Source organism: Oryx dammah, unplaced genomic scaffold (genome assembly GCF_014754425.2).
Source record: "Oryx dammah isolate SB20612 unplaced genomic scaffold, SCBI_Odam_1.1 HiC_scaffold_1, whole genome shotgun sequence".
NCBI classification, from domain to species: domain Eukaryota; kingdom Metazoa; phylum Chordata; class Mammalia; order Artiodactyla; family Bovidae; genus Oryx; species Oryx dammah.
The window spans coordinates 62,379,352-62,406,434 of record NW_024070185.1 but is presented as its reverse complement, the minus strand read 5'-3'; the positions used below and the strand labels follow the sequence as shown (position 1 = coordinate 62,406,434).

Sequence of the window (27,083 nt, the reverse complement as noted above, 5' to 3'; positions counted from 1 at the left end):
CTTATTTCACTTCGCATAATGTCTTCATTCATACGGTAGCATGTGTCAAAATTTCATTCCTTTTTAGGCTGAATAATATTCCATTGTGTGTATAAACCACAGTTTGTTTATCTGCTCATCTTTTGATGGACATTGCTTCCAAAAGATGGTTGCTTCCACCTTTTGGGTTAATGCTGCTATGCATTTGGACACGAGTGTCCAAATACCTCTTTTGAGTCCCTGTTTTCACTTCTTTGGGGTATATACCCAGAAGTAAAATTGCTGGATCATATTACCATATGATGGGAAATTTTTAGAGTGCACAAATTTCCAGTTTCCAGTTTATCCCCATCCTCATCAACACTTGTAGGGTTTTGGTTTTTGATAAGAGCTATCTTAATAGGTATAGACAAGATGTGCTTTCAAAGCTCATCTTCAGTTAAACAGGAAGAGACTGAAATGCTAAGAGGGAAAGGGTCCCTCAGAGATGCAGAGGTCACAAGCAAGTCAGTGACAGAGCAAGACCTGGAACCTGGGTCCCCAAACTCCCACCTGGTTATTTCTACTAAAACACAGTCTAGTTTCCATGGCTTTCTGTCCAAGTGTGTATAGGCATAGACATGGACAGCATACAGATTTCAGATTTATTTGTTTTGATCCTAACTTTTTTTTTTAATTTGAAAATAGTGTCAACATTTTAAAATGTGCTCATGCTGAGATGCTCTGTGCTGAGATGCTCTGTGTGACTGTAACCCGCCAGGCTCCTCTGTCCATGGGATTCTCCAGGCAAGAATACTGGAGTGGCTTGTATTTCCTTCTCTACGGGATCTTCCTGTTACCACTAGTGCCTCCTGGGAAGCCCTTTAAGATGTGAGGGATCCTACTTTATTTTAAAAATCTAGAAACTTCCCTGTAGTCCAATAGTTAAGACTCATGCTCCCATTGCAGGGACACGGGTTCAGCCCCTTGTTGGGGAACTAAGATCCTGCATGCTGTGCAGTGTGGCCAAAAAATAAATAAAAATATAGATTTCTTATTTCTCCCTTCCCAATCAGAAGGTCTGGTGATTCTGGACCAGCATTCTGGCATAGTATGTTTGGAGTTGAGCGGCAAGCGCTGTCTTTAGGTGAAGCGTTAGTTTGCCACACTGTCACCAGGCCTCACCACTCCCTAGTACCCTTCCACACAGACTGCTTCGCACACTGGCTAGTTCGTATGACACTGGAGCTTGCAGCTCTCTGCTTTAAGCACGTAGATGTTAGTCATTCCGTGTGTCAGCAGATACATCGATATGTTTAGCATCACAGGCTGGTTCCGCAGCCCCTCACCCTCTCCTCTGTTTTTGCTTTGTCTGTCTGAATATCTCAGCTATTTCCTCACCCTAGAAATGAAGTAATATTGCAAATAAATAATGAAAAATATAGAGAAGTATTTGAATAGTCTAATTTGGAGACAGTGTGATGTATTTGCCTAATCTCATTTGGAGATGATATGAAACACCAGCATGGAAGTCCAGCAACTTGCATGGTTGTCTTAATTCTTCCAGGAAATTCCTGGGCAACTTTAGTAAGCCCCTTCCCTGTCTGGCCTCCTTCTGCTTGTGTGTCCTCAGGGGAGGGGAATCTCCAAAGTCCCAGGGGGCAATCTAGTTTTTAATGAAGATAAAACCCACTGCTTTTTCATATTGGTGGAGAAAATCACCTCACCCATTTGAGCCACTTCCCAGACCCCTGTGAAGTGGCCCTTCCTGTGACTGCTGGCACACCCACCCTCTGCTCTCTCTTTGCTGGCAGGTGAGAAACGACCTGACTGGGGTTCTGTATGGTGAGGACATCGAGATTTCAGACACCGAGAGCTTCTCCAATGATCCCTGCACCAGTGTCAAAAAGCTGAAGGTAGGTGCAGCTGGCCAGGGCCTGGAGGCCAGACTTATGGCATGCTCCTGGGGTTCACCCAAATCCCTGACTTTGAAGGAGTCTTGAATTCAGGCTGTTTCATTTTGTCCTTGGCATTTGAGATGTGAGGAAAAGCTCCCAGGAGCTGGCTGTCCCTTGCTTGTTGTCCAGCACTGGCCAGAGGCCTGCTTGCCAGGTGCATGGCTGTGTGGAATTGCCGGGTGATTTCGTATCTCTCAGCAGAGCCTGAGAGGCAAGCAGGGCACAACAGACATCACTGGCACCCACTCAAGGACAGGCTAGTGGGGACACTAAAGACTCAGACCTGGCCCCTGCCTTCAGGGAACTTCCTTCCTGCTGTGAAGAGGCTCACAGTGAGAACCTCTCTTGCCCAAACCCACAACAAGGAAGTAATGTGGTTGGAAGTGAAAGCTCAGGCTCCTGACCCCCTCCAGTGATGCTCACTCCAGGAACAGAAGGGTCAGCTAGATGTTTGCAGTTGTAAGTAGTCCCCAGCTGTCATCTGCACACTCATTTCCCGACTCCCCACACTCATTTCTCAAACGCCATGTTTGCACCAGACCCTCTCCTGGGTTCACAGCCATCATCAGGCCTGCCTATGTCCTCAGGTGTCTGAAGGCAGATACCTCCCAGGGAAACCAGGAACAGAGGGGCTGGGGAACAAAGGGAGAAAGTGACTCATCCCACCCAGGAGAGGATTCAGACACGGCTGCAGAGAAGGGACAGCCATGGAGGATGGATGGGGTGGAGACCCGCAAGGTAAAAATCAGAGGGCGTGGCAGCCATGCTCACTGTGTATTTGGGATCAGCAGGAATTCCAGGAAGCTGGAGTATCGGGATGGGGACACAGGAAAGATGCCAAGGCTGGAGATAGAGTTTGGAGTCAGTTTCCAGGAGCCTTGAATGTTGAGCTAAGAAGTTTGGTTTTTTATGCCAGGCAGCAGGGAGCTGCTGGGGGTTGTACATAGGTACATAGTTAGAGCTGTCACCCTACTCTTCTATTCCCCATGCCCACACTGAAAGTAGCCTGGGGCCTCTGTTGCCAACTGCTGACATGTCCCTTCTCTCTTGGCCTGATCCCAGATTATACTGATCAGAGCAGGTGGCAGTTTAGAGCTTATGAAGCCCTCAGTTCATACATGGGGAGACTGAGACACAGAAATGGGGACAAGGGAGCAGAGCGCCAGTTTTTTACCTGCTCAGGAGCAGACCCCACATGGGCACATGATATTTCAGCCCCGGAAGCCTCTACCGATGAGGAAACAGTAGTAAGGAAGGGCCTGCTGGCAGCCCGGGTGTGTGCTCAGCTCTTTCCCCATAGGCTGTGTGGTCTGAGGGTGGACTCGGGTTGTGTGGGGCCCAGGGCATCCAGAGGGGAGGAGTGCCTGCTCTGCAGGGACCACCTGGGGTGATTGGGATCGTGGTGCTGCGCTGACATTCTCCTGCCACATGCAGTGTCTCCCCGGGGTGGGCACTGGAAATAGCTTCCTGCACCCGAGAGGCCCAGCAAAATTCTGTGGGCTTTAAAATTTAAAGAGCCTTTGTGTGTGGAGCAGACGCACTAGTTGAAAGTCTACAAGAAACTGGGGATAGAACTTGGTGCTCTGCTCATCAGCCAGCCAACACCACCAGAAGCAAGAGTGATCTGAATGCTGATGGAAATAGCAGCCGGCCTTTCCAGTGCCCTGAACAAGGGCTAGAGCTCTTGGCTTCACCTGCCCATTCAGCCCTCCCCCAGAGCCCTGGGACAGAGGGAATTTTTGTATCCTCATTTCACAAATGGGGAACTTGAGGCTCAACAAGGTTAAGTACCTCCCCCCTGGTCAACCAGCTGGAAAGTGGTGTGTTGGAATTCAAACTCGGATCTGGGTAACACCATGGTCCAGCTCCCCCACCACCCCGCACAGCTGCGGTTCTGAGAGAGGGTTCCAGCATCACATAAGCCCGGGAGAGCAGAGCCAAGAACAGCGTGCTCAGTCTCTTGGCAAAGGCCCCCCTCAACATGGAGTGCTCTTCCCTCACCACCTGCGTAGCTACTTCCCTAGTCTTTTCTCAGTTGTCCCCCTTTCCCAGAGGCTTTACCTAAAATCTAAATCCCGGCCCCTCATACTCCCACTCCCCCTTTCTGTTAATTTCCTCCATTTCACTGATGGATATCTGTATCAGTTTCCTGGAGCTGCCATAACAAAGCACCATAAACTAGGTGGCTTAAAACAACAGAAGTTTATTCTCTCACATCTCAGGGACAGAAGGCCAGGGTCAAGACGTTGGCAAGCCCATGCTCTATAGCAAGCTTGGAGACTCTTCCGTACCTTTCTCTAAGCTTCTAGTGTCAACTGGCAATCCTTGGCATTCCTTGACTTGCAGCTATGTAACTCCTTTGCCTAAACTGACATTTCCCCTCTTTCCCTTCACATCATTTTCTTCTTAGGAAACTAGTCTTGGAGGATTAAGAGCCTGCCCTGCTCCGTTATCACCCTGATTTCATCTATTTATTAATACAATGATGCTATTTTCAAATGAGGTCACATTCTGAGGTATCAGGGGTTAAGACTTCAACATATCTTTGGGAGATACAGATCACCCCATAACAATATTTGACCTCCTGTTCATTTTTCCCAGTTGTTTTGCCATCTGTCTCTTCCCACTAGGATGAAAGCTCTAGGAAGCAGCAGTTTCTGTATGTCTGGATCACTGTTTTATTTCCCACCACCTGGAACCAAACCTAATTTGCTCGACAAATCTGCTGAGTGGGCATAAACCAAATACCAAATCTGGAAAGACAAAGCCAACAGAACACAAGGGTAAAACACTCAGAGAAAAGTAACTTCTGGAGAGCTCAGAGAAGAAGCAAATATCCGGTGGGGTAAGATAGAGGAGGAAGTACAGCAGACAAGGAAGAAAACTGAATAGTGACTAGCAGAATTAAAATCTGCTTTGGAGGTAGTAGAGAGCAGAGTTAATGCCACGAAAAATAAAAATCAATAATATGCAAGACAAACTTGAAATGCTTTCCCAAAATTCAGAGGAAATGGTCAAAGAGATCAAGCTAATGAGAGGAAAGATAAGTTATGGACACTGGAGAAGGGAGATGCTAAGGGAAAACGGGGACAAAATAAACAGAACCAAAATCTAAAACAAAATAGGCGCCTGAGTATCAATAAGCTGAGCTACCACCCAGGTCTTGGCTTCTAATACCATTCTCCATGGAAAGGAACCAGGGATCCTTGGAGAAACGGCTGACCTGGGACTGAGACGGGAAACATTCCAAATGATCCTGGAGCGTCCTGTAGTGCCAGAAGGTTGAGGACGTGCTCAAACGACATCAACAACACACACTGATTTGGTAGGGGGAGCGGTGTCAGAGTTGTTCACCAGCCAGCTGAAGTAGCCACTGAAAGAGCTCCCAATGGCCAGAACTGAAACATTTGGGCAGTAAAATAAAAGTAGTGTTGGATTATAACCCAAAGTATAAAACAAAAGCCCATGACTGACTAGGTAAATGGGAGAGAATATACAAATCTTCTCTGCCAAAGAATTCCAAATAATTTGTGTAGACATTTGAGGCCCAAGGAAATGGAGCAGAAGTACCCACTTGTTGAGTGTCTTCCTTCCAAAGAGCACTGGATGAAAAGGGGGAAAAGAAGAGTAACTTTAGAGTGGAAGAACCTGACCAATGCTACCTTGGCCAAGTGACCAAGGTCAGCATTTACATGGTAAGTCCTGTTGATAGTGTATACCTTTGATATGATCCCCCAAACCTATAAACCCAGTCTGACAATGAGAAAGACATCAGGTGAATTCTGGTTGAAGGCCATCCTGCAAAATACCTGAGCAGTACTCCTCAAAATTTTTTAGGTCTTCAAAACTAAGGAATGCCTGCGCCAAAATGAGTCTACAGAGACTTGACAACAATATATAATGTGGTATACTGAATGGGATCCAGGAGGAGAAAAAGGACACTAGAGGGAAAAAAAACCTAAGAGTATCTGAATAAAGTATGAGCTTTAGTTAATTATGAATGGATATTGATTTATTAATTATAACAAATGCACTATATTAAAGTAAGATGTTAATAATAGGGGAAACTGGGTGAGAGACATATAGAAATTCTCGATACTTTCTTTGTGATTTTTCCATAAATAATAAAATTATTCTCAAGAAATTTATTTTTAAAAATAAGCAACAAACTTATTCAAGAGAGAACTCCTAGATTGGACCATACAAAATTGCCACTATCGAACCATTTTGTAACTACAAAGTCAACAGTTTCACAAGGAAATGCATAGACTATATGTGCAGACTAGCTGGCCTTTCTACATTCTAGCAGAATTGGTGAAAAGAGAGTTATACCCAGACACATTTTGTTAAAAGTTTTGAAATACAAACACAAAAGGGAAAATCTGCAAGTACCTAGGTCAGGGAAAAAAAAAAATTTGCCCACAAAGGTGCAAAACCAGTCCACCTCGATTCCCCTGCAGCGTTCAATCCCAGAAATGACGGAGCAGCTAGGAGACATTTTCCCACACGTGAGGTTCACGTGATGTGCTACTAGCCAGGTGCCCTTGAAGTTAACCCTTGAAGTCCTATGTCAGCCTGCCTTGACCAACAGCTAACTTTATAGCTGAGGTCCTGACAGAAGCAGGTGAGCAGGGATCGTGGAAACCGTAGAGAGAGCTAAGTAGTTGTTATACAAGTACATGCAGATGCAGAAGTTCATTTTGAAAGCAAATATGGATATACATATAATACAAATAAATACTGTAATAACAGTAATTGAGATATAAAAACCCAAATTCCATTAACAGAGGCCAAAATGTGAGTTAAAAAAAAGTCCTGATCTTAATTAGAAGTGGGGTTCAAAAGAGACTATTTTGCTTATATTTTCATAATTAGAAAAATATAAGTTTAAAGGCTTTGAATAACTTGATAGCAAATATGTTAATACTATAACATAAGCAGAACCCGAAGCTCCTGAAACACAGAAGATAAAAGCAAAGAAAATCTAGTCCGCATATCAAAAACCAAAGCAAACATGAAAACCAGAAAACATAAACTAATACTGAAAATCAAATATAGTCATTCTGACCAGAAATTCAAATAGGTCAGACTCCCTATGAAGAGGCAAAAACTTTCAGGTTGTGTTTTAAAGAAATAGCTATAGTTATATTTACAACACAGTGACACCAAAAGGTCAAAGGTAAAAGGTCAAGCAAAGGTATATCAAGCAAACCAAACTGAAGCAAGGATCCAGTGTTCACATTAGAATACAGAGATTTCAAGGTATAGGCATTGACCGGAGAAGGCAATGGCAACCCACTCCAGTACTCTTGCCTGGAAAATCCCATGGACGGAGGAGCCTGGTGGGCTGCAGTCCATGCGGTCGCGACGAGTCGGACATGACTGAGTGACTTCACTTTCACTTTTCACTTTCATGCATTGGAGAAGGAAATGGCAATCTATGCCAAAACCAATACAGAATTGTAAAGTAAAAATTAAAAATAAATAAATAAATTTAAAAAAAAAAAAAAAAAAAAAGAAGGAAATGGCAACCCACTCCAGTGTTCTTGCCTGGAGAATCCCAGGGATGGCGGAGCCTGGTGGGCTGTCGTCTCTGGGGTCACATAGAGTCGGACACGACTGAAGTGACTTAGCAGTAGCAGCAGCATGCATTGACCAGGATTAAGTGGTTTTCTATAGATAAAGGTACAATTCACCCTGAGAATAGCATACTCATGGGCCATTATTGCTCTAAATTACATCTCACTGAACTATATAAAGAATGGCCTGTTAAAATACCAAGAAGTGACACAAACACAGTAGTATTGGGAGCCACAACATTTTTCTCTCAGTCCTGGACAGATCAGCCATTCAAAAATAAGCAAGAACATAGAGGAACTGAATAATGGGATTAATCAGGCTGATTTAGCAGATATATATCAAAGTTTGTCTAAAAGAAAGTCAGGAAATAAAACCGTCTCTGTGAGATGAAGACCCCAGGCCTTTAAGCTCACTCTGGATGGAGCTATTTTGATCAGGAATGTTTAATGTAAATGGTTACCAGGCTGGGCTAAGAGGCCACCCCTCACAGGGCCCTGAATATTTCCGTGGTGCCCACGCTGAAGCACAGGACTGTGTCGGGGAGAACGCCAGGCTCCAGATGTGTCCTCTGTTCATTTTGAAGAACGCATTCCAGGACACAGTACCGCATAGGGCTCTTCTGTCTTGCAGAGAGAGTTCAATCAGAGGCGGAGTGACGGATAAGGGAAGTGTTTTTAATATAGGGTGCTGTGAGAGACACAACTGTGCAGGCAAGGGAGTGCTGCACTGAGAACTTACTGGCCTCTGGTTTCATAATCAAAGGAAAGTGAGGAGGTGGAGAAGGCCACCTTCTTCCTCGTACTTGAGTAGACGTCAAGCTTCCACCATCACTTCTTTCTCCATGTTGGGTAGGGGAGTTTTCTTGTCCCTGCATAATCAAACTAGGACTGTTGTGGAGCTATGAAAATGAGCAGGAAGGTGGTAAAATATGCTAAAATATGGTAAATCATCTCAGGTTTCGGTTTAAGACCATCTTTTCCCTATATTTTTGTTTTTAATGTGCACAGAGGAGCATGTCCTAGGAGTCATTAACTTACCTGCCTCACTGGGCAGGATGTGGGTCTTATGCCACCACTGGGGGCACGGCTCATGATTCTGTTGCATTTGTTGCTAAGCAGGACTGCTTTCTTGATGGATCAGTCACTTATAAGATCTCCCATACTTTTTTCTTTATTTATGATCCTTAGTGGGATTAACTGTTTAATTGCCTACTTTGTCCCTTTACGTTGTCCCTATCAATTTCAGGAGCAGCCACCAACCCATCATTCAGGATTCAGACTCCAGGGAAATCTCCCTGTTTTATAAATCAGATGACTGGCAACCTTAATTCCATCTGCAATGTTAACTTCCCCTTGCCGTGTCAGAGCATGTCCCCAGCTTTCAGGGATTTGAACATGGACATCTTTGGGAAGCCATTACAGGAAGGCCACAGAGACCGGTCTTGAGGAGGACTGTTCCCCACTTTGCTCCATGGGAAAGTCCTAGTGGGAATTACTGTCTACCCCACGGGCCAGAAGCCCAGCCAGACTGCCTGGACTTGAGGTTCATACAAGTACCCCAAGGGGACTTGAAGCTACAGAATAAATGTGGTGCATCTTCCCAGCAAGCCAACTTTTCTCAGAGACACGGGAAGAAAAGCATTATTTTTATCTTCAGGTGAACATAGATATGTTATCAGAATGCTAAATATACATGAATTTTCAAGATAAAATGATAAACTTTAAAGAAGTGCCATGCTTCACCAGGGCTGCTGGGGCTGTTCCCTCTTTCACTCCCATCCTTAAGAGTATATGGCTCCTGATTCTCTGATTTTAGGGACACTTCTGGGGAAGGAAAAATAGTCTAAGAAAGACTAATTTTAGCTAAATGAAAGAGAATACTCATTCTGGATGTGGAATCAGTCTGTCAGAGCCGGGGGAACTTTGGAAATCATCTAGGCAAACCCTCTTAGGCTTATCCCAGGTCTCATAACCAAAGTGAGGGGGCAGGAGCAGGCCTGGGCTTCTGACCCTTTCACCAGTGCACCCACTGCTCCAGGCCAGGCTGCCTCCCAGCCCACATCATGGCTGGCCTCTAATAGCTCAGCCATCTTGTGCTCATTGCACGGCACCCCTTTCTACAACATTGAAGATGATTATCTTTTGATTTTTCAGCTACCTAGTGGGTAGAGTAAGCTGTAGAAAGCCAGGAAGCTATTAAACGTGGGCTTAGACAGATGTAAGAGTGTCAGGAGACGTCAGATAACTCACAGGTCAGTGTCAGGGTCAACCTTGACCTTCTAGCAGAACCCCCACACTGCTGTCACAGGGAAGCAAGATGGGTGGCTTTCTGCTTTCCTGCTCTTTTAAATGCACATCAGCTATTTTAATGTCTCAGGATTGCGTTTGCCCCTCAAATCGTTCCACTTCAAAATCCAAGGTACTTGTGTCATTGCAGCAGACTGGGTGTGGAGGCCCAGCAGCCCAGGCCCTGGGGGGCTGGCCTTCTCAGCTTGGGAGGGAATATATAGGGATGAGTGGTCAAATGTTTGGGCTCTGGGGCCAAACTCACCTTGGGTCGAGGCCAAAGCCACCACTTCTTATCCCTGTGACCTGATGTCTTAGGCTGAACTCCCTAGAAACAGAGTCTGAGACCCTTGTGAAAGAGATTTATTGAGAGTGTGCTCAGGAGAACAGGAGAGAAGCGGGGTAGGGCGAGAGGGGAGCTGGGTCAGAATGCCTTCTGGCTGGTGACTGGTTTAACCCAGCCCTGCTGGCTCTCTGGCACACAATCTGCACCACAGAGCTGGTCCCACCTTTCAACAAAGGGGCTAGAGTTTCCTACTGGGTGAGTCAGTCACTGGCTGCTATGGAAGGTGAGGTGCAACATGACCTTCCAGGGCCTGAAAGTTCCCCTTGGCTGACGGAGGTTCTCCAGGAAAGGGAGGGACCTGGTGGCAGCCCACCCTCACTGCAACTGGGTTGGTGCTCCAGCCCTGAGGAGGGGCTCCCATGGGGCTACCAGCATATGCTGCGCCGAGGCTGTGCACTTAAGGCTTTGAGGCTCAGTTTGCACATGAGACTGTCCAGAGTGGGCATAATAATAGCACCTACCTCCTAAGGCAATAGCTAGAAAGGGTTCAGGAGCTGTCATTTGTGAGGGTTATACACTAGTGCTTTGAATTGAGTCATGCTTCTTAAGTGTTATTTTTTGTGTGAGATTTTAGCTCCCTGTAAGGGCCCCAGGGGAGAAGGCAATGGCACCCCACTCGAGTACTCTTGCCTGGAGAATCCCATGGACAGAGGAGCCTGGTGGACTGCAGTCCATGGGGTCACTAGGAGCCAAACACGACTGAACGACTTCACTTTCACTTTTCACTTTCATGCATTGGAGAAGGAAATGGCAACCCACTCCAGTGTTCTTGCCTGGAGAATCCCAGGGATGGGGGAGCCTGGTGGACTGCTGTCTATGGGGTCACACAGAGTCGGACACAACTGAAGTGACTTAGCAGCAGCAGCAGCAAGGGCCCCAGAGACAAAGGGCTTCTTTCTAGACAACAGATGAGAGGAGCCAAGAAAAAGGAAAGGAAATCCACCCAAGGATTGGACTGAGTACACCTTCTGGGGCCTCCCACCCCATGGCTGTTCCCTTCCATGTTTACGCTCGCCTGTGAGTTGGCCTGTTGAGGGTATGAACATAGGTCTCCACTACCGTCCATGACCTTAGATCTATCCCTCTAAGAAGAAGCTGTCATTTGTCTGATCACAGAACATCTATGTTCACTCCAGACAGCCCCCTGAAGAGCCAAGCAAAAGTCCATGACGGGGACTTCTGAGACCCTACCCTCTGCCATGTTCCAGGGTTTCTGACGTCACAGCACTGTTCTGCAGGCTCATCCTCAGACATGGTCATGGCTGTCCTCCCCTACCCTCTGGCAATCCTTCAACTGCCCCCTAAGCCCTTTCACCTATAGAGAAGAGTGCCTTTATACCCCTGGCAGGGAGGTGGGTGGGCATGGCCAGAAGCGGGTCCTCTGCCAACAAAGCTCTTTCCTTTCTCAGGATTTTAAGGAAAGCATACAAGTTATACAACATTGAACAGTGTGATTCTGGAACTTTTGTGATAGTGTGGGTGTGTTAAAATGTTTAAGATTCCCCCAATCCAAAATCTTTCCCTTCACCCCTGAATCTTCCAACAAACTGCTACTCCAGAAAGAAGAACCAGGTATATCTGCAGTTTTTGTACTCCCAGGAGAACTCCTCTGCCCTGAGAGTACACATATCCCATTTTGAGAACACCTTCAACTCTTTGTGCTTCTCAAGGCACCCCCCAAGTATCACTCCAGTCACATTTCCCATTGTCCTCTCCCAACCCTTGGTCCAGGCTCCACCACCTGCACCAGTTGCTGGCTTGTCCTCTTTTCTCCTAGATTTTGCAGCACCTTGCCCCTTTACTCACCATCTAAAATCAGAGTGGGTGTGAATATCTTCCTGCATCAAGTCCACCTAGCCCTGGATAGGCTCTTTCTCCAGGGCCCTCTAATGGTCAGGAGGCACCAAGGTGAGAGTGCTGGTTTGTGGGGGCTGTGCTGGACTTGGGAAAGCCTTTTGCATCTCTAGGAAGGAGTTAAGTAGATCCGTGATCCCTTGGGTCCCAGGAGAGAACTTCACAGAGGAGAAAGTGGCCCAAGTCTGGTGGGACAGGGATGGTTTCTCTGAGTAGGAGCTCCTGAGCTGAGGCAGGGAGGAAGAGCAGCAGCCCTCCAGGCAAAACGAGTGGGGTGGGAGGGAATGGCATTCTGGATGTGTGAACTTGTATAAAGAAAGAGAGGATGAGTGAGAAAGTGGATGAATGAGTGAGTAAATGAATGAATGAGTGTATGGCAGACAATCTAAGAGAACTTCAGGTGGTTCATTCTCTGGGATGTGGAGGTATAGCAAGAAATGTGATTATTGAAATGAGCAGGAGTGAGTTGGTAAAGAATCTGAGATGTGCTAAGGAGCTCAGAGTTTGATCTGTCAAGGTCTAAGCCATGGAAAGATTTTACACAATCAGATTTGAATTTTGGGATGATTCCCTTATCTGCTTTGTGGAGACTAGATGGATGGGGCAGGACTAAAAGCAGAGAGATCCAGCTGGGAGGCTGTAGTGGTTCACCAAATAGAGAGTGATAGTGGCTCAGCCCAGAGCAATAGGGCTGGAGAGACCAGAGTGATTCAGGAGCTAGTGAGCAGACAGAACCAACAGGCCCTGGTTATGGCTAGGATGAGGAGAGGAGAGAAACTCAGGTGGCTCCCAAGTTTCTAATCTTAGGGAGTGGGAGGTTGGCAACACCGTTCTAGAGATAGGCAGTACAGGAGGAGGAAAGAGGCGTTTTGGTAATGACGGTGAGTTCACTTGGGACACGTTGAGCTTCAGGTGCCTGGGAGAATCCACATGGAGGTATCCAAGGGACAACTAGAGAAAAGGCGGCTCAGGAGAGAGATTTGGGAGTCCACAGCTTTCAGAGGGGAGTCGTGGCTGGGGTCATGAATGAGGTTGCCCAGGGAGAGTGATGAGGGGCAGAACTGTATGGAACACCAGCATTAGGGGTGGGCAGAAGGATGAGGGGCTGATTGAGAATCTGAGCAGGAATGACCAGGAGGCAGGAGGGAGCATCATGGAAGCCAGCACCAGGGGGCAGAGGGAGGTTCATTAATCATGAATCCTACAACCACTGGGTCAGGTAAGGAGTGTTACACCCATTTCAGACATGAGAAAATCGAGGCTGCAGGAGATTAAGACTCAGGGTCACGCAGCTGGTAGGTGCTGGAGCTGGAATGTCAGCCAAGGTCTCTATGACTCCAAAATCCAATAAGCTGTTTCTGCTGTACCACGTTTAGCAACACAGAGCTTGGCACAAAATAGATGCTTCATAAATGTTTGTTGGATGGATATGGATATGGATAGGTGAATAGTGTTAGCAGCAAGAGATTCTATAAAAAATGTAACAAATAAGCAGAAAGACCCTGAAGTGTCCCAGGAGCAAGGCCACAGAACGGAAGCAGCTTAGAACTTTTTATAGCATTGCAGACATGGTGATGACAGAGGCTTGCCTTCCTTCGACTGGGCTCTGTTAAGATCTTTTAAAGTCCTTTCAGAGCAAGGTTGTTTTTTTTTTCTTCGTCTTTCCATTCTTGCTTGCAAACGAAGGATGATTTTAGAATCCAAGCCTTTTTTATTTTGCTAAAGTACATGATGAGTAAAATGGCCTCCCAGTCAGCACTTTCCAATTTTGAAAGATGCTAAAAACTGATCTTTAAAGGGATGTTTCTCTTCTTTATGCATCAAAGAGCCTTGCGGCCTGCTGGGAAGGACGGGATAAATGTCAGGAAGGTAACGTCACCTGCAGGGCTGAATCTCAGTGCAGAGGGTAGGACTGCGATTGGGAGCAAGCGTGTGGGCTGAAGCCTGGCTGTCTCCTGGAGGCTGCCTGTGTATCCTCCTTCTGCCTGTTCTCCATGGGGCAGGGCCCAGCCTGGATCCCGTCCCCTAGAAAGCAACCAAGAACCCCTTACCCTGACCCAGGAGAGAACTTCAGGAAGACACTCAGTAAATCTTTGTTGAATGAATAAATGAGTCAAAGGACCTATGGTGGGGCTTCCTAGGTGGACCTAGCAGTAAAGAACCCACCTGCCAATGCAGCAGACATAAGAAATGCAGGTTCAATCCCTAGGTCGAGAAGATTCCCTAGAAAATGAAATGGCAGTCCACTCCAGTATTCTTGCCTGGAGAATCCCATGGACAGAGGAAACTGGTGGGCTGTACAGTCAATGGGGTCGCAAAGAATCGGACATGACTGAAGCGACTTAGCATGCAGTACAGGACCAATGGTACAGTATATACCTAATAACCCCATTGAGGTAATAAGATAATAACTATTTATAGAACATTTGAATATAGATTTTCCTTTGAAATAAAAGGAGAAGAATGGGTTGGGAGAAGGTTATAAAAAACTTATTCTAGCTGGGTATTTCCTCTTTGTCAGGAACTATGGTAAGCACTTTATAAGGATAATCTCATTTAGCCCTCTAAGTAAGCACTGTAAGTAACTTATTCCCATCTTGCAGATGAGGAAATTGAGGCCAAGTTGGCGAAAAGAGCCACTTGACACCACCCAAGTGGAGCTGAGATGTGAACAAAGCTCAGAACTCGAGGAGACTCAGAAATGCCTTAATTGGGAAGCTCTGTGGACTCCTGGAAGGTGGAAAAGCCTAACATACCGAGGGGTGGGGTGTTGACTGGGAACTTGTTTCTGCTGCCAATTACCCTGGGGACCTTGGAAGTTCCTTTCTCTCATCTGGCCTCGGTTTCCCTAAGTGTAGAGTGAGGTTGGAAAGCAGACCCTCTGTCAGTGTCCCCCAGTGTTTGCCTGCTCTTGCTGGAGGAGAGCAGGGAAGGTGAGGCCCTTCCGAGCCATTTGCTTCGGCCTGCAGCCTGTGGCCTCCTGGGCTGTGCCAATCACGTGCTCACCTCCATATCCGTGTCTTCTGTCCACAGGGCAATGACGTGCGGATCATCCTCGGCCAGTTTGACCAGAATATGGCAGCAAAAGTGTTCTGTTGTGTAAGTAACACTTTGGTTGTGTCCTTTGTGTCTTTGGGGAGGTTCATGAAGCTTCTTCTTGGATTCATTCTTACTCCCTGATTCTTAAATAGCCTCATAGTGTTATGGAAAGATGCGGGGTCTGGCTGCTCGCTGCTCAAAAGCCAACAAACAGACCAGGTTGGTGGAAGGGAAAGTTTGCTTTATTTTGGATGGTGGCAACTCGGCAGGAGGGTGGATGTCTGTCCAAAGGCCAGCTCCACACCACTGACAGTCAGTGGGGCTCTTTTATAGACAGACGGAGGAGGCTACATTCAGAAACAGCATAGTCAGCTCTGACAGTCATCATCAAATTGGTCATCAGAGGTCTGACCTGTGTTATCTTGGTTGATTGGGTACAATTAATCTTCAGTTCCAAGGTCTGTTTGTTTCCATTTCTTTGAGGCCATTTCTTAGGATTATGTTGTGGGTACAGTCTGGTCATCCTGTAGTTAACTTCTCCACCTGGGGTTTAAGTATCTACAAGACAACTCGCAGGATATGGCTGAGTATTATCTATAGCCCTTGAGAAGAAACTAAAGGTCCTTGACTATGCTTCTCAACTACATTATTATTATATGGTCTTCTTTGACTGTTTTCCTTTCTTTCTGCTTGGTCTCATTTCTCTGATTAAACTTATTCTTTGACCAGAGTTTTCCACAGACAAAAGGCAGGCAGGGGACATGGAGTGGGCAAGGACCGTAGGGCCCTGATCCATTTCAACAGGACCAGAGTCCAGGGTGTTGGAAGCAGAAGTGTTATTCTCACTGCTCTTTTCGGGGAGCTAAAACCCCAGGGCTCAGATCAGTTCAGTTGTGGAGAAACCAGGAACCTCAGTTTACTAACCCACTAACCCACTGTCTAACCATTGCCTTTGTGCTGCCAGCTAGTTCTAAGTCTCCTCAACCCAGCCACGTTTAATGGAGCAGCACTGTGTGCGCCAGACAGGGGGAGACACAGGCTTCCAAGGTGGGACAGGGGCACCTCAAACCCCTTCCTGCCCTGTAAGCAGGACTCAGTGTCAGGCTTAGCATAAACCATCAACCATTCAGTATTTTCCACCAAATCCTCTTCATTGTCTGGTGTGTGATAGATGACAAAGTACATTTTTAAACCTTTTCTCATTTAAGATTTTCAGTAACCAAGTGAAGCTACTATTGTTACCCTTGTTTTATAGATGAGGAACTAGAGGTCCAGAGAGGTAGAGGGGCTTGTCCAAGGGCAGAGCCAAGACTCCATCCCCGTTCACCTGAGTCCCAATCAGATCTTCTTTTCTCCACACGATAGTCTAACCTGAGCACATGTAAGAGTTCTAACACGGGAACTATGTCTTTTTACTTTGATGCCCTGGTTTCCCCCTCCTGCACCCCAGGGTCAAGAGAGAAGTCAACAGAGTGAAAGCCTAGTCACATGAGTCACTGTCAACCCAATAAGTTCCTCCTCTTAAAATGAGGTTATTCTAGGTCTCGCCTCTAGTGATGGGCCACAGGCCTCTGTTTTCTTCGACCTTTTTCAGTAACTTGGATGTGATTATAAAAATATGCTTATAGGAATTTTAGAAGTTGATCCAGGAAGATAGATCCAGGGTGCAAAGAACCTTACCAAGCTGGAATGTTTGGTTAAATCTAGAAGGCTAAATCTAACGCAGGAGACCCAGGTTCGATCCCTGGTTTGGGAAGATCCCCCGGAGGAGGAAATGGCAATCCACTCCAGTATTCTTACCTGGAGAATCCCATGGACAGAGGAAGCTGGTGGGCTACAGCCCATGGGGTCACAAAGAGTTGGACGCAACTGTGCGACTCACATATAATATAAGGCTACATTACAACAAACTGGGCTGCCTGTGTCTGAGGTGGTAGAGGCACAGCTGAGGAGTACTATGCATTTAGAGCAGAAGAGACTTGGAGTCTCAGGTGACCTCAAGGTCACCGTGAATAACCAGTGTGAGCACAGCCAGCAGGGTGCTGAGGTGGCCATCTGGCTGCACACCCACACCAGGGCGGGTGGTCTCTCTGCTGTCTGCTGGAGAAACCCCACCCAGCGTGTCCTGCTCAGCTCCTGGTGCCCTGTTGTAGAAGAGATGAAGGAACTGAGAAGAGGCCAGGAGTGAGGAGAGAGCAGTGGCTGGAAAACACAGTCACACACGGATGTTTCCTTGTGAAGGCTCAGGAGCAAAGTGGGAACCACCTGCTCTCTCAAAATAGAAGGGAGGAGGCAGAAGCTACTGGCTGCCATTTCAGGGACATCTCTTGAGTTTAGCACTTAGCCCTCAAAAGTCAGTCTGCCTGGGCTTGGACTCCTGATCTGCAGCTTAGTAACTGAATGTGGGCTTGTTGACACTTTCTGAATCTCAGTTTTCTCATCTGTAACATGGGGATAATAATAACACCTGTCTCATAGGGTTGTTGCAGAGATTAAATGAGCAAAAACACTTTACATAATGCCGGACATATGGTGAACTCTCCACAGATGTCAGCAATCTTTTTTTGTTTATGTAGGTTTCTGAGGATGGAATGAACCACTGTTGGGCTGGCAAGGTTACTAACTGGTGAACTTTACAAGATTGTGTTAAGCATCCTATGTCTCAGTTAAGGATAAGAAGGAGTCTTTCATATGAAAATCTAAGGAGGAGCATGAGAAAAATTGAAAAAACAGAGCAAATTGATTTAATACATTTTACTTCAAACTCATAATACCTTGCGCGTTACCATCTAAGGTCCAGAAATGGCCCATTTGAAAAAGGAAAATAATGCTCCAAATTAGAAGACATAAATATTTAGAGAAGAAGATGAATTTTATCCCCACATATCCCCAAAGCCTTGTAAACAACTGGCACATGGTAAGTGATTATTGATCCAATAGGAAAAATAAATCAATAAAAATGACCCGGGAAGATGTCACACTGGGCCCTGGCCATCTCCTGTTTGTACAAAATGTAGACAGACCTCCTGTTCTGATTTGAGCCAAACCCTAAGCCAAGGTGTGGCTGTGATTTCCCTCTGTGCTGGGATTATTTTCCGAGTGGCATTTCCAGCAGTGTGGTTTCCATTTCGGAACAGACAGCGTGGCTGTCTCCCTCTTGAACAAAAGCCCCAGCTTGTTTGCCTTACACAGCACAGGACATCGTCTTACCTCCTCATCCCACTTTCTTCTTCCTCTTAGACTCTGGGCATTTTGAAGTAGCCTTTCTCTTAGAATCTTTGCTGGCAGTTTCATTCATTGAATTGTTTCTCAGAAGTTTTGTGTTTGGCATTTATTCCGTGTTTCAGATCCTCAGATGGACCTCCCTGTCAGGACTTTCCATCTTACATGCTTAGGAAGGAGCTCTTCTGGCAGGCATGGAAGATCCCAAGGAGAGTCTGCTCAGTGTCTTCACAATGAATCAAGACTCTGGCATATGGTGGAGGGAGAGGCTGCATAGAGCAGAGATGCAGGGCCTTGCTGCCTGTGTCAGGGTCAGGGTCCATGTGCAACCAGGTGGAGACAGCCGTGTCTTTGCCATCCAAATGTCACATGCAGTGCAAACTTTGCAGCATGTTGATGCGTGTTCTTGAGATTGGACCTGCCACCAATGGGAGAGCAGATTCCAGCAAATGCAAAGCCTCTTTATAGTCCTCTGGCAAAATGTTCACTTTGGCTCCAGCAAAGGATGAGCATGACCTGTCACTTGTCTTCTCTCTGCTTGGTGGTCTGTTCTAAATTCTCCAGCATTCTGACCTGGGTTCTGGTTTTAGTTCTGCCGGCTGTGTGACCTCAGACAGGCCACTGTGCAACTCCAGTCCCCGGCTGCATCACCCCTAAAGTGGAAGCGATGACCTCTGCCTTAGGTGCCTCATTGGATGGTTGAGAGGCTTAAACAAGGTCACCAAAGGATGACCATCATTCCAACTGTGAACTGCGTTACTGATGTGAGGATTTATTGCTATTGTGGTTGTGAAATGCCTGTAAAAGGGAAATGTCCTTCTTGCATGGGGAGGTGAGAAGGCAAAAGGAAACTTAATAAAAAGAGGAAATTGGATTTTTAAATTACCTCATGGCCACCTGTCTGCAGCTAATGAGAACAGAGTGGTTCATGGGACTGAAGAACATGAGCTTAGGACTGCCCATCATTACCTGGCAGGGCTGTTTGGTGGCCACAGGGCCTGAGACCACATTCCTACTAGAGGCAAAAAAAAAAAAGAAGAAAACCAAGGTGACCAAGTCAACTGAAAGTGTGTTCAGTCAGTCACTCTACAACCAGTTATTGGATGCCCTTTATACATCAGGCACTGTCCTCAGCACTGGGGACCCTGGGAAGAGCAGACACCACCCTGCCACCCCACCCCAAAACTCCCTTTTTGGCAAAGGAGACAGACAAAGATACCAGCAGCTTCTTAAAGGTCAGTGTCCCACAATCTCAGCTCTTCTGAAAGTGGGAATGTTGAAATGGAGGCCCGGAGGCTTCTCTGTAGTTGCTGTAGACATTAGATGCTATATTTAAGCCCATTCTACCTACCTTGCAGGAGAGCCTTTTAGACCCTCACTCAAACCTGTGTACTTTTTTTCTACACATACGTATAACAATCCCTGCTTTCCATAGCAATTTAAAAGCAGCAGATTCAGAGTGGGGAGAGGGATTTAATGACAGTGAAAATGACAGCCTAGACCTGACAGCTAGGAAACAGACAAACCCATCAAAGTGGATCAAAAACTCCAAGAACAACAGTCTGGGGCCATTTGGTATTTGGACCAATCTTCCCTATAATCAAAAGTATCACTGCCCATAGCCCAAACAATGACTAATGTTCAGAATAAAGCCTTGAGTTACCAAAAGGAGAATGGGATGAGAAGGAGCAGCTGAAATGTTCCTGCACAGAGTGTTGGCCAAGCATGTACACATATTACCTCATTTATTATTATTGTTATTATTTTATTGAAGTATAGTTGATGTACAGAGTTGTAATAGTTTCTGGTATATAGCAAAGGGATTCAGTTATATATACATTTTTCATATTCTTTTCCATTGTGGTTTATTATAGGATATTGAATATAGTTCCCTGTGCCATACAGTAGGAGCTTGTCGTTTATGTTTTATATATACTAGTTTGTATTGCTAGTCCCAAACTCCTAATTTATCCCTTCCCCCTTTCCCATAGTTTATTTTCTATGGCTGTGAGTCTGTTTCTGTTTTGTAAGTAAGTTCATTTGTATCATATTTCAGATTCCACATATAAGTGATATCATATGGTATTTTGTCTGACATTTTACTTTAGTATGAAATCTCTAGGTCCATCCATATTGGTGCAAATGGCATCCTTTTATTCATTTTTAGGGCTGAGTAATGTTCCATGTGGTACACATGGTATATATGTACCACATCTTTTTTTTTCGATGTTGACTCACATCATGATTTTTATATTATTAAAACTGTGATGTAAGAATTGAAAGTGAAGTTTTTTTAAATTTATTTATTTTAGTTGGAGGCTAATTACTTTACAATATTGTAGTGATTTTTGCCATACATTGATATGAATCAGCCATGGGTTTACATGTGTTCCCCATCCTGAACTCCCCTTGCACCTCCCTCCCCATCCCATCCCTCTGGGTCATCCCAGTGCAGCAGCCCCGAGCACCCTGTCTCATTCATTGAACCTGGACTGGCAATCCATTTCATATATGATAATATACATGTTTCAATGCTCTTCTCTCAGATCATCCCACCCTTGCCTTCTCCCACACAGTCCAAAAGACTGTTCTATACATCTGTGTCTCTTTTGCTATCTCACATACAGGGTTATCATTACCATCTTTCTAAATTCCATATATATATGTTAGTATACTGTATACTGTTTTTCTTTTTGGCTTACTTCACTCTGTATAATAGGCTCCAGTTTCATCCACCTCATTAGAACTGATTCAAATGTATTCTTTTTAATGGCTGAGTAATATGCCATTGTGTATATGTGCCACAGCTTTCTTATCCATTCATCTGCTGATGGACATCTAGGTTGCTTCCATGTCCTGGCTATTATAAACAGTGCTGCAGTGAACATTGGGGTATATGTGTCTCTTTCAATTCTGGTTTCCTTGGTGTGTATGCCCAGCAGTGGGATTGCTGGGTCATATGGCAGTTCTATTTCCAGTTTTTTAAGGAATCTCCACTGTTCCCCATAGTGGCTGTACTAGTTTGCATTGCCACCAACAGTGTAAGAAGGTTCCCTTTTCTCCACATCCTCTCCAGCATTTATTGCTTGTAGATTTTTGGATAGCAGCCATTCTGACCGGCATGAGATGGTACCTCATTGTGGTTTTGATTTGCATTTTTCTGATAATGAGTGATGTTGAGCATCTTTTCATGTGTTTGTTAGCCATCTGTATTTCTTCTTTGGAGAACTGTCTGTTTAGTTCTTTGGTCCATTTTTTGATTGGGTCATTTATTTTTCTGGAATTGAGCTGCAGGAGTTGCTTGTATATTTTTGAGATTAATTCTTTGTCAGTTGCTTCATTTGCTATTATTTTTTCCCATTCTGAAGGCTGTCTTTTCACCTTGCTTATAGTTTCCTTTGTTGTGCAAAAGCTTTTAAGTTTAATTAGGTCCCACTTGTTTATTTTTGCTTTTATTTCCTATACTCTGGGAGGTGGATCATAGAGGATCCTGCTTTGATTTATGTCGGAGAGTGTTTTGCCTATGTTTTCCTCTAGGAGTTTTATAGTTTCTGGTCTTACATTTAGATCTTTAATCCATTTTGAGTTTATTTTTGTGTATGGTGTTAGAAAATGTTCTGGTTTCATTCTTTTACAGGTGGTTGACCAGTTTTCCCAGCACCACTTGTTAAAGAGATTGTCTTTTCTCCATTGTATATTTTTGCCTCCTTTGTCAAAGATAAGGTGTCCATAGATGTATGGATTTATCTCTGGGCTTTCTATTTTGTTCCATTGATCTATATTTCTGTCTTGTGCCAGTACCATACTGTTGTGATGACTGTAGCTTTGTAGTAGAGCCTGAAGTCAGGCAGGTTGATTCCTCCAGTTCCATTCTTTCTCAAGGTTGCTTTGGCTATTCAAGGTTTTTTGTATTTCCATACAAATTGTGAAATTATTCTAGTTCTGTGGAAAATACCGTTGGTAGCTTGATAGGGATTGCACTGAATCTATAGATTGCTTTGGGTAGGATACTCATTTTCACTATATTGATTCTGCCAATCCATGAACATGGTATATATTTTCCATCTATTTGTGTCCTCTTTGATTTCTTTCAAATTCATAAGAATTTGTCCATTTCTTCCAAGTTGTCCATTTTATTGGCTGGACAACTTTTATTTATATAGTTGCTGATAGTAGTCTCTTATGATGCTTTATATTTCTGTGTTATCTGTTGCGATTTCTCCATTTTCATTTCTCATTTTGTTGATTTGATTCTTCTCCCTTTGTTTCTTGATGAGTCTGGCTAATGGTTTGTCAATTTTATTTATCTTCTCAAAGAACCAGCTTTTAGCTTTGTTGATTTTTGCTATGGTCTCTTTTTTTTTGTTTGTTTGTTTGTTTTTGCATTTATTTCTGCCCTAATTTTTAAAGATATCTTTCCTTCTACTAACCCTGGGATTCTTCATTTCTTCCTTTTCTAGTTGCTTTAGGTGTAGAGTTAGGTTATTTATTTGACTTTTTTCTTGTTTCTTGAGGTAAGCCTGTATTGCTATGAACCTTCCCCTTAGCAGTGCTTTTACAGTGTCCCATAGGTTTTGGGTTGTTGTGTTTTCATTTTCATTCATTTCTATGCATATTTTGATTTCTCTTTTGATTTCTTCTATGATTTGTTGGTTATTCAGAAGTGTGTTGTTTAGCCTCCATGTGTTTAAATTTTTAATAGTTTTTTTCCTATAATTGAGATCTAATCTTACTGCTTCCCTGGTGGCTCAGAGGTTAGAGCGTCTCCCTGCAATGTGGGAGACCTGGGTTCCATCCGTGGGTTGGGAAGATCCCCTGGAGAAGGAAATGGCAACCCACTCCAGTATTCTTGCCTGGAGAATCCCATGGATGGAGGAGCCTGGTGGGCTATAGTCCATGGGATTGCAAAGAGTCAGACACAACTGAGCGACTTAACTAACTAACTAACTAATCTTACTGCATTGTGGTCATAAAAGATGATTGGAATAATTTCAGTTCTTTTGAATTTACCAAGGCTAGATTTATGGCCCAGGATGTGATGTATCCTGGAGAAGGTTCCATGTGCACTTGAGAAAAAGGTGAAATTCATTGTTTTGGGGTGAAATGTCCTATAGATATCAATTAGGTCTAGCTGGTCCATTGTGTCATTTTTTTTTTTCATTGTGTCATTTAAAGTTTGTGTTTCCTGGTTAATTTTCTGTTTAGTTGATCTATCTATAGGTGTGAGTGGGATATTAAAATCTCCCACTATTATTGTGTTATTGTTAATTTCCCCTTTCATACTTGTTAGCATTTGCCTTACATATTGCAGTGCTCCTATGTTGGGTGCATATATATTTATAATGGTTATATCTTCTTCTTGGGTTGATTCTTTGATCATTATGTAGTGTCTTTCTTTGTCTCTTTTCACGCCTTTATTTTTAAGTCTATTTTATCTGATATGAGTATTGCTACTCCTGCTTTTTTTTGGTCTCCATTTGCATGAAATATCTTTTTCCAGCCCTTCACTTTCAGTCTGTATGTGTCTCTTGTTTTGATGTGGGTCTCTTGTAGACAGCATATACAAGGGTCTTGTTTTTGTATCCATTTAGCCAGTCTTTGTCTTTTGGTTGGGGCATTCAACCCATTTACATTTAAGGTAATTATTGATAAGTATGGTCCTGTTGCCATTTACTTTGCTGTTTTGGGTTTCAGTTTATACACCCTTTCTGGGTTTCCTGTCTAGAGAAGATCCTTTAGCATTTGTTGAGAAGCTTGTTTGGTGGTGCTGAATTCTATCAGCTTTTGCTTGTCTGTAAAGCTTTTGAATTCTCCTTCATATCTGAATGAGATCCTTGCTGGGTACAGTAATCTGGGTTGTAGGTTTTTCTTTTTCATCACTTTAAGTATGTCCTGCCATTTCCTTCTGGCTGTACCACATCTTTGTTGCCCATTTATCTGTCAGTGGATATTTAGGTTACTTCCATGTCTTGCCTATTGTAAATAAGTAGTACTGCTATGAACATAAGGGTTCTATGTATCTTTTATTTGTTTTAAGCTTTAGTTTTTATTTTATACAAAGACTAAGGTCCGTCTAGTCAAGGCTATGGTTTTTCCTGTGGTCATGTATGGATGTGAGAGTTGGACTGTGAAGAAGGCTGAGTGCTGAAGAATTGATGTGTTTGAACTGTGGTGTTGGAGAAGACTCTTAAGAGTCCCTTGGACTGCAAGGAGATCCAACAAGTCCATTCTGAAGGAGATCAGCCCTGGGATTTCTTTGGAAGGAATGATGCTAAAGCTGAAGCTCCAGTACTTTGGCCACCTCATGCGAAGAGTTGACTCATTAGAAAAGACTCTGATGCTGGGAGGGATTGGGGGCAGCAGGAGAAGGGGACGACTGAGGGTGAGATGACTGGATGGCATCACGGACTCGATGGACGTGAGTCTGAGTGAACTCCAGGAGTTGGTGATGGACAGGGAGGCCTGGCATGCTGTGATTCATGGGATCGCAGAGTCAGACACGACTGAGTGACTGAACTGAACTGAACTGAACTGAATATAGTTGCTTTGTAATGTTGTGTTAGTTTATGCTAACAAGTAAAGTATTATCAACTATATATGTATACATATATAGGGGTGCATCTCTCTTTTCAAATTAGATTTTTCTCCAGATATATGCCCAGGACTGGATCATACCTTACCTGCTTCCTGGGAAATCTATATGCAGGTCAAGAAACAACAGTTAGAACTGGACATGGAACAACAGACTGGTTCTGAATTGGGAAAAGAATATGTCAAGGCTGTATATTGTCACTCTGCTTATTTAACTTCTATGCAGAGCAAATCATGTGAAATACTGGGCTGGAATCAAGATTGCCAGGAGAAATATCAATAACCTCAGATACGCAGATGACACCACCCTTATGACAGAAAGTGAAGAGGAGCTAAAGAGCCTCTTGTTGAAAGTGAAAGAGGAGAGTGAAAAAGCTGGCTTAAAACTCAACATTCAGAAAACTAAGATCATGGCATCTGGTCCCATCACTTCATGGGAAATGGATGGAGAAACAATGGAAACAGTGACAGACTTTTTTTTTCTTGGGCTCCAAAATCACTGCAGATGGTGACTGCAGCCATGAAATTAAAAGACACTTGCTTCTTGGAAGAAAAGCTATGACCAACCTAGACAGCATATTAAAAAGCAGAGATATTACTTTGCCGACAAAGGTCCATCTAGTCAAAGCCATGGTTTTTCCAGTAGTCATGTATGGATGTGAGAGTTGGATCATAAAAGAGCTGAGTGCAGAATAATTGATGCTTTTGAACTGTGGTGTTGGAGAAGACTCTTGAGAATCCCTTGGACTGCAAGGAGATCCAACCAGTCAATCCAAAAGGAAATCAGTCCTGAATGTTCATTGGAAGGACTGATGCTGAAGCTGAAACTCCAATATTTTGGCGACATGATGTGAAGAACTGACTCAGATGAAAAGACCCTGATGCTGGGAAAGATTGAAGACAGAAAAAGAAGGGGATAACAGAGAATGAGATGGCTGGATGGCATCACCGACTCGATGGACATGAGTTTGAACAAGCTCCGGGAGTTGATGATATATAGGGAGGCCTGTCATGCTGCAGTCCATGCGGTCGCAAAGAGTCGGACACAACTGAGCGACTGAACTAAACTGACAACAATTCTATTTGTGTTTTTTTAAGGAACCTCCATACTATTTTCCATAGTGGCTGTGCCAATTTACATTCGTACCAACAGTGTTAGACAGTTCCATTTTCTCCACATTCTCTCCAGCATTTATTATTTGTAGATATTGTAAATATAATGTTGTTTGTATTTTAATGATGACCATTCTAACCATGTGATGCAAAATCTTATTGTTTTGCTTCACATTTCTCTAATAACTAGTGATGTTTAGCATCTTTTCATTTGCCTATTGGCCATTTGTATGTCTTCTTTGGAGAAATGTCTGTTTAGATCTTCTGCCCATTTTTGATTAGATTGCTTTTATGTTCCTCATTTAATTCCTACACCAACCCAATGAGATGGGCTTTGCCTTCCACAGGCTATAGGTGAGAAAAGCAAGATCCAAGAAGTTATGGGCCAGATTAACCAGATGCTATGTGGCACAGAATTGGCTTGACTATAGTTTTCTTTTCCCCAAGAGATCAGTGGAAAAATTTTTATCTTCATCAAAATTGACTAATGTTCTAAACAAAATATGTTGTCATTCAAATGGACTGAGCTTCTGTGGAAAATTCACTCACAAGGAACACCTAATAGAACAATGGCAGGTCAAACAGCTATCACAGCAGATTCCTGGGAGTTTCCTGGATTCCCACTCCATGCTGCTTCCAAATGATCACATGGTGTTTGATCTCATAGAGGAATGCAAATCTGTCTTTGTGTCTGATGAAAAGACCTCCTCATGTTGTCTCTCGGTCTATTGACTCTTACTTACCATATATTCTTAATTGGTGGGGCTATCTTGCCTCACCTTTTAAGACTGAGAAAATTTAATTCCCTGGTGGCCTGGTGGTTAAGGATCCTGGGCTTTCACTGCTATGGCCCTGGTTCAATCCTGGGTTGGGGAACTGAGATCTCAGAAGCTGAGTGATGTGGCCAAAATAAGAAAAGATTGAGAAAGCTTCAGAAAAGTTTTATTTTGTTTTGCTAAGAATGGAAGGAAATTAAAACAAAAAAATAGGCTTTGGATCTTGTCCTCTTGACTTAACTGAATGTTTGGGCAAATTCCTCAATCTGTAAGGCTCAATTTCTTTCTCTATAAAATAGAGATAATAGCATACACGTCATAGGGTTATTGTGAGAATAAAATAAGATACTGTATATAAATG

General features: G+C 44.1%; 1 protein-coding gene across 1 annotated transcript in view; it reads left to right on the top strand.

Moving 5' to 3' along the window:
- GABBR2 (gamma-aminobutyric acid type B receptor subunit 2) overlaps window positions 1-27,083 on the top strand; it is a 371,768-nt gene that overhangs the window by 187,044 nt on the left and 157,641 nt on the right. Inside the window, exons 4-5 of the mRNA XM_040238757.1 lie at window positions 1,773-1,874; window positions 15,015-15,080. Coding sequence (XP_040094691.1) covers window positions 1,773-1,874; window positions 15,015-15,080 — 168 coding nt within the window. The remainder of the gene's footprint in view (window positions 1-1,772; window positions 1,875-15,014; window positions 15,081-27,083) is intronic.